At 53.8% G+C, this 7971-nt stretch overlaps 1 protein-coding gene across 3 annotated transcripts; it reads right to left on the minus strand.

The window, feature by feature from the left end:
• Positions 1-2013: 2013 nt before the first annotated feature.
• Positions 2014-3776, minus strand: LOC114560468 (periaxin-like). Of its 3 annotated transcripts, none has more exons than XM_028585861.1 (2): positions 2963-3776; positions 2014-2887 (listed from the first exon to the last, which is right to left on the minus strand). In XM_028585861.1, the coding sequence occupies exon 2, from the start codon at positions 2870-2872 to the stop codon at positions 2264-2266; it is 609 nt and encodes a 202-aa protein (XP_028441662.1). In that variant the 5' UTR covers positions 2873-2887; positions 2963-3776; the 3' UTR covers positions 2014-2263. The 3 variants fall into 3 exon arrangements, with proteins under 3 accessions (XP_028441662.1, XP_028441663.1, XP_028441660.1); XM_028585862.1 differs by having other exon boundaries at positions 2014-2866; positions 2957-3776; XM_028585859.1 differs by having other exon boundaries at positions 2014-2551; positions 2582-3776.
• Positions 3777-7971: the final 4195 nt, after the last annotated feature.

The raw sequence follows: 7971 nt of genomic DNA on the forward strand, positions 1-7971 counted from the left end.
AGTCTTTTTAGTGTCTTCACACCCGGTGTCAGCCGTGATACGGATCAGATGAAGGTCTTCGTGATATTTTGTGCATGTTTGAAACGTTTTGTAGCTGTAGAATAGCTTTGTGTTGCAGAATTACAGAAGAGCAGCAGAAACGGGTTTGGTGCCTTCAAGGACCCGTTCGAAAAGCTTCTGACGGTGGAGGAATATTTTCAACAGCGTTTTTTTTTTTTTTTAAAGCCAATCAGAAGAGACTAAACTGTCCAATCAGGGGGCAGAAGGTTGTGTTTGGTTTACTATAGCTGCATCTTATAGCCCTGACCTCGCCTCCTCCAGGCCTCCACCTGCCTCCTTTCCTCGTGTCCTAGCCCCTCCCACCGAGGAGGAGAGGCAACGAGGAAATGTTTCAGAGTCCAATCCATTCTTCTCCCCGTAGACCTCTGAGGACTTCTTCAGCCCTCGTGTTGACCAGATTATGTATTTCTGTTTACTTTGTTGAGAGTTTCTCTCTTGTAAAGTAGGTGTAGTTTATTTCTAGAGCCCATTTAAATACACAGTTCAAAATGCTGACCAAACGAGCACCAAGGTGCTGGATTAACCCTTGTGTTGTCCTTTGGGTCACCAGGACAACACGAGATGACCTAAGACACGTTGTTTCCTATTATTTAATGTATACTCTGTATGTGTGCTGTGTGTCTGATATTTTTGCTGCTGCAACACCATTATTTCCCATTTTTTTGGGATCAATATTAAAAAAACAAAAAAAAACAACTATCTACCAGCCCCTTGCAAATTTTGATTCGGCCCACATATCAATGTATGTTCCCAGTAGATTCTGGCCCTCCTAGATGTGATCCAAACCAAAGACAGGAAACTGTTCTACAGACTGCAGTTGTGCGACACTCAAATAAGAATTTGGCAGATTTGCCGACTTTGAGGCTCAGAAATCACCATCGAACCAGAGAGTCATATTAGGCTGGGAAACAAGTTAGAGAGTCATATCAGGCTGGGAAACAGGTTAGAGAGTCATATCAGGCTGGGAAACAGGTTAGAGAGTCATATCAGGCTGGGAAACAGGTTAGAGAGTCATATCAGGCTGGGAAACAGGTTAGAGAGTCATATCAGGCTGGGAAACAGGTTAGAGAGTCATATCAGGCTGGGAAACAAGTTCAGGAAACAGGTTAGAGATCATATCAGGCTGGGAAACAAGTTAGAGAGTCATATCAGGCTGGGAAACAGGTTAGAGAGTCATATCAGGCTGGGAAACAGGTTAGAGAGTCATATCAGGCTGGGAAACAGGTTAGAGAGTCATATCAGGCTGGGAAACAGGTTAGAGAGTCATATCAGGCTGGGAAACAGGTTGTAAAAAAATAATACAGTCACAGGTGTTACTCAACTGTCGGGCCCTTTATGGGATTCTCATTTTCTGGTGTGGACCTCAGTGAAGTGGAGTTCAACCCCCCTGTCCTAAGACATTACTTTACTGATCCAGACTCTGGAGACCTGATCCAAACCTGAGAGACCTGATCCAGACTCTGGAGACCTGATCCAGACTCTGGAGACCTGATCCAGACTCGAGGACACGGTGAAATCAGACTCTGGAGACGTGGCTCTTGTCTTCAGAACATAATTTAATAACATTTAAATCCAACATGTACAGTAAAAAACAGCAGTGGAAGGACTGGAGTCCTCCCTGATACTGGGTCATCATTAGGTAGATATATATATTTATATACACTATATGAATATATATATCTGGTAGTTGATTGGACAGAGGAAGGCGTGTGATGGAGCGCTGCAGAGTCCCGTCTCTGTCTCCGTGGGTCTCCGTGTGTCTCTGAGTCTCTCCGAGGGACGAAGCCAAATACTAAACATTCAGTTTGTTTGGGGGGTCGAGCACTTTAACAAAAGAAAAGAGTTTCCTCGGAGACAAACAGCTGGAGGGGGGGCAGCATCCTTAAAAACACCCCCCAAACACACATTCTGCTGGAGGAAGGGTCAAAGGTCACCCCCCCACCTCCCCCCCCCCCACACACACACACACCACAGGGTGAAACTAAAATAAAAGGGAGTAAATGAATCCAAATGAAAGTGAAACATCACTCAGCAGCTGATACTTACGGCCATGAGGTCCCGCAGGAGGACGCCTGTCTTACCTCGTCTCATCTGTCTGTCTCTCCGACCACGTGCACACGCACACCCACGCTCCTCGCGCTATGACATCACCACCATATTCTCCGTTTCATACGACGAGACCCTAAATATGACCAGGGCCCGGTTACAGTACGGAGACACAGACCCACAACGGGACCTCTATCTGAGGGACCTTAATCTGAGGGACCTCCATCTGAGGGACCTCCATCTGAGGGACCTCCATCTGAGGGACCTTAATCTGAGGGACCTCCATCTGAGGAATCTCAATCTGAGGGACCTTAATCTGAGGGACCTTAATCTGAGGGACCTCCATCTGAGGGATCTTAATCTGAGGGATCTTAATCTGAGGGATCTCCATCTGAGGGACCTCCATCTGAGGGATCTTTATCTGAGGGACCTCCATCTGAGGGACCTTATTCTGAGGGACCTCCATCTGAGGGACCTCCATCTGAGGGACCTCCATCTGAGGGACCTTATTCTGAGGGACCTCCATCTGAGGGATCTTAATCTGAGGGACCTCCATCTGAGGAATCTTAATCTGAGGGACCTCAATCTGAGGGACCTCCATCTGAGGGACCTCAATCTGAGGGACCTCAATCTGAGGAATCTTAATCTGAGGGATCTTAATCTGAGGGACCTCCATCTGAGGGACCTTTATCTGAGGGACCTTATTCTGAGGGACCTCCATCTGAGGGAACTTAACCTGAGGGACCTCCATCTGAGGGACCTCCATCTGAGGGACCTTTATCTGAGGGACCTTATTCTGAGGGACCTCCATCTGAGGGACCTTAACCTGAGGGACCTCCATCTGAGGGACCTCCATCTGAGGGATCTGGTACCGAGGAATCAGACCTTTTCATAGCTGTCTTCTCACCACGGATGGAGAAGTATTTAAACTAACTTTTTCGGGGGTCAAAAAAAGTTGGAATACTTCGGAATAATTTAAGAAAGAAAAAAAATACACAAATATTTTGAAAAATAAGTCGATTTTTTTTTTTCAGAAAATTCTACATATTTAGGAAAAAAAGTATTCTATTTTGAAATGAAATGTTAAAGATTTTTAGGGGAAACGTAGGCTATGTGTGTGTGTGTGTAACTGCTTTGGGGTCAACATGAATATGTGTAGTCAGAGTCCTCCTCATATCCAGGTCTCCCTCCAATCAACACGGGCTCAAAGACTTCTGTCAGACATTATGAATCAGCAGAATATGGTCTAGATTATGAACGTGGACCAGAATCAGGTCTCTCGGAGGACGAAGGTGTGCGTGTGAGCGCAGCCGCTGAATGGTCTACAGCCAATAGGATCTCTGAACAGCCAATAGGATCTCTGAACAGCCAATAGGATCTCTGTGTTTCTCTGAGTTTGTGTCACTGAGTCAGAGTGTCACTGATCTTCTGTCTGTAAACTGAGACTCACTGTGTCCACCTGGGGGGACACACCTGTCCACCAGCTGATCACTGAGACTCACTGTGCCTGGGGGGGACACCTGTCCTCCTGGGGGGGACACCTGTCCACCTGCTGACACCTGTCCACCAGCTGATCACTGAGACTCACTCCCACCTGTTGACACCTGTCCAGCAAACGCCCAGTCTGTCAGAGGAGCTGCTGGAGCCTTCTGCTGCCTCAAAGAGCAGCCGCTGTAGGGGGGGAGGGGAGGGGAGGGGGGGGAGGGGGGGGGGAGGGGAGGAGGGGAGGGGAGGGGGGGAGGGAGGGGGGAGGGAGGGGAGGGAGGGGGGAGAGAGAGAGAGGGGGGGGAGAGAGGGAGGGGGAGGGAGAGGGGGGGGGAGAGAGAGAGAGAGGGGGAGGGGAGAGAGAGGAGGGAGAGAGGGAGGAGAGAGGGGGGAGGGAGAGGGGGGGGGAGGGAGAGGGGAGGGGAGGAGGAGAGGGGGGGGGGGGAGGAGGGGAGGTGGGGGGGGGGGGGAGGGAGGGTGGGGAGGGGTGGGAGGGAGGGAGGTAGGGGAGAGAGAGAGGGGGAGGGAGAGGGAGAGGAAGAGGGAGAGAGAGAGGAAGAGGGGGAGAGAGAGAGGAAGAGGGAGAGAGAGAGGAAGAGGGGGGGGAGAGAGGGGAGGGGAGAGAGGAAGAGGGAGGGAGAGAGAGGAGGAGAGAGAGGAAGAGGGAGGGAGAGAGAGGGAGGAGAGAGGAGGGAGAGAGAGGGGGGAGGAGAGGGAGGGAGAGAGGGGGGAGGGAGAGGAGGAGAGAGGGGGAGGGAGAGGGGAGAGAGGAGAGGGGGGAGGGAGAGAGGGGGAGAGGGGGAGGGGTGGGAGGGAGAGGGGGGAGAGAGGGAGAGGAGAGAGGGAGAGGGGAGGAGGGAGAGGGAGAGGGGAGGGAGGGAGAGGGAGAGGGGGGGGGAGGGAGGGGGAGGAGGGAGGGAGAGAGAGAGAGAGAGGAGGGGAGGGAGAGAGAGAGAGGAAGAGGGGAGAGAGAGAGATGGAGAGACACAGGGAGGGAAACAGGGAGAGGAAGGGAGAGAGGGGGATGGATAGACAGAGAGAAAGAGAGGGAGACAGGGAGAGAAAGAAAAGAGAAACCAAGGGAGCGAGATGGAGAGACAGAGGGAGGGAAACAGGGGGAGAGGGGGATAGAGATGGAGAGACAGAGGGAGAGAGGGAGGGAGATGGAGGGAAAGCGGGGGAGAGGGAGGGAGAGACAGAGGGGGGAGAGAGAGATGAGAGAGGGAGAGACAGATGGGGGAGAGGGGGAGGAGATGGAGAGAGATGGAGAGAGATGAGAGACAGAGGGAGGGAAACAGGGGAAGAGGGAGGGAGAGACAGAGGGGGAGAGAGGGAGGGAGAGACAGAGGGGGAGAGAGGGAGGGAGAGACAGAGGGGGAGAGAGGGAGGGAGAGACAGAGGGGGAGATAGGGAGGGAGAGAGATGAGAGAGGGAGGGAGTGAGATTGAGAGACAGAGAGAGGGAGAGACAGATGGGGGAGAGGGGGAGGAGATGGAGAGAGATGAGAGACAGAGGGAGGGAAACAGGGGAAGAGGGAGGGAGAGACAGAGGGGGAGAGAGGGAGGGAGAGACAGAGGGGAGAGGAGGGAGGAGAGAGAGGGGGAGAGGGAGGAGAGACAGAGGGGAGAGAGGAGGGAGAGACAGAGGGGGAGAGAGGGAGGGAGAGAGATTGAGAGACAGAGAGAGGGAGAGACAGATGGGGGGAGAGGGGGAGGAGATGGAGAGAGATGGAGAGAGATGAGAGACAGAGGGAGGGAAACAGGGGAAGAGAGAGGGAGAGACAGAGGGGGAGATAGGGAGGAAGAGAGATGAGAGAGGGAGGGAGAGAGATGGAGAGACAGAGAGAGGGAGAGACAGATGGGGGAGAGGGGGAGAGAGATGAGAGACAGAGGGAGGGAAACAGGGGAGAGGGGGAGAGAGATGGAGAGACACAGGGAGGGAGAGACAGAGGGAGGGAAACAGGGGGAGAGGAAGGGAGAGACAAAGGGGGGGATAGAGAGGGAGAGAGAGAGATGGAGAGACAGAGGGAGGGAGAGAGATGAGAGAGGGAGAGAGAGAGAGAGAGGGAGGAGGGAGAGAGATGAGAGAGGGAGGGAGAGACAGATGGGGGAGAGAGGGAGAGAGATGAGAGAGGGAGGGAGACAGATGGGGGAGAGAGGGAGAGATGAGAGAGGAGGGAGAGACAGATGGGGGAGAGAGGGAGAGAGATGGGGGGAGAGGGAGAGAGATGGGGAGAGAGGGAGAGAGATGGGGGAGAGGGAGAGAGAGGGGAGAGAGGAGAGAGATGGGGGAGGAGGGAGAGAGATGGGGAGAGAGGGAGAGAGGGGGAGGGAGGGAGAGAGATGGGGGGAGAGAGGGAGAGGGGGGGGGAGAGGAGAGAGATGGGGGGAGAGGGAGAGAGATGGGGAGGGAGGAGAGACAGATGGGGGAGAGAGGAGAGAGAGAGAGGGAGGGAGAGACAGATGGGGGAGAGGGAGGAGAGAGAGAGAGGAGGGAGAGACAGAGGAGGGAGAGACAGATGGGGGAGAGGGGGGGAGGAGAGAGATGAGAGAGAGAGGGGGAGACAGATGGGGGGAGAGGGAGAGACAGAGGAGGGGAGAGACAGAGGAGGGGAGAGACAGATGGGGGAGAGGGAGAGAGATGAGAGAGGGAGGGAGAGAGATGGAGAGACAGAGATGGAGAGACAGATGGGGGGAGAGAGGGAGAGAGATGAGAGAGAGAGAAGGAGAGACAGATGGGGAGAGAGGGAGAGACAGGAGGGGAGAGACAGATGGGGGGAGAGGGAGAGAGATGAGAGGAGGAGAGAGAGGAGGGGGGAGAGACAGATGGGGGAGAGAGGGAGAGATGAGAGAGGAGGGAGAGACAGATGGGGGGAGAGAGGAGAGAGATGAGAGAGGGAGGGAGAGATGGGGGGGAGGAGACAGATGGGGGAGAGGGAGAGAGATGAGAGAGGAGGGAGAGAGATGGGGGAGGGAGAGACAGATGGGGAGAGGAGAGGGAGAGAGAGAGAGGGGGAGAGACAGAGGGAGGGAGAGACAGATGGGGGGAGAGAGGGGAGAGATGAGAGGAGAGACAGATGGGGGGAGAGAGAGAGACAGATGGGGGAGAGGGAGAGACAGAGGAGGGGAGAGACAGATGGGGGAGAGGGAGACAGAGGAGAGGGAGAGACAGATGGGGGAGAGGGAGAGAGATGAGAGAGAGAGGGAGAGACAGAGGAGGGAGAGGGAGAGACAGAGGGAGGGAGACACAGATGGGGGGAGAGAGGAGAGAGATGAGAGAGAGAGGGAGAGACAGAGGGAGGGAGAGACAGATGGGGGAGAGAGGGAGAGAGATGAGAGAGGGAGGGAGAGACAGAGGGAGGGAGAGACAGATGGGGGGAGAGAGGGAGAGAGAGGGGAGGGAGAGAGAGGGGGGAGGAGGGAGAGACAGATGGGGGAGAGACAGATGGGGGGAGAGAGGGAGGGAGAGGAGAGAGGGAGAGAGAGGGAGAGGGTGTTTTGGGAGGAGAGACAGATGGAGGGAGAGGAAGTGAGGATGGGGAGGGCAGCAGGTGAACATGTAAAAACAAAGACCTTTCAGTGTGTGTCCTGTGTTACAGTGTGTGTGTGTGTGTGTGTGTGTGTGTGTGTGTGTGTGTGTGTGTGTGTGTGTGTGTGTGTGTGTGTGTGTGTGTGTGTGTGTGTGTGTGTGTGTGTGCACTGTGTGTGTGTGTGTGTGTGTGTGTGTGTGTGTGTACTGTGTGTGTGTGTGTGTGTGTGTGTGTGTGTGTGTGTGTGTGTGTGTGTGTGTGTGTGTGTGTGTGTGTGTGTGTACTGTGTGTGTGTGTGTGTGTGTGTGTGTGTGTGTGTGTGTACTGTGTGTGTGTGTGTGTGTGTGTGTGTGTGTGTGTGTGTGTGTGTGTGTGTGTGTGTGTACTGTGTGTGTGTGTGTGTGTGTGTGTGTGTGTGTGTGTGTGTGTGTGTACTGTGTGTGTGTGTGTGTGTGTGTGTGTGTGTGTGTGTGTGTGTGTGTGTGTGTGTGTGTGTGTGTGTGTGTGTGTGTGTGTGTGTGTGAACTGTGTGTGTGTGTGTGTGTGTGTGTGTGTGTGTGTGTGTGTGTGTGTGTGTGTGTGTGTGTGTGTGTGTGTGTGCACTGTGTGTGTGCACCTGTGTGTGTGTGTGTGTGTGTGTGTGTGTGTGTGTGTGTGTGTGTGTGTGTGTGTGTGTGTGTGTGTGTGTGTGTGCACTGTGTGTGTGTGTGTACCTGTGTGTGTGTGTGTGTGTGTGTCTGTGTGTGTGTGTGTGTGTGTGTGTGTGTGTGTGTACCTGTGTGTGTGTGTGTGTGTGTACTGTGTGTGTGTGTGTGTACTGTGTGTGTGTGTGTGTGTGTGTACTGTGTGTG

The sequence above is a fragment of the Perca flavescens genome, chromosome 8 (assembly GCF_004354835.1).
Source record: "Perca flavescens isolate YP-PL-M2 chromosome 8, PFLA_1.0, whole genome shotgun sequence".
Classification (NCBI taxonomy): Eukaryota; Metazoa; Chordata; class Actinopteri; order Perciformes; family Percidae; genus Perca; species Perca flavescens.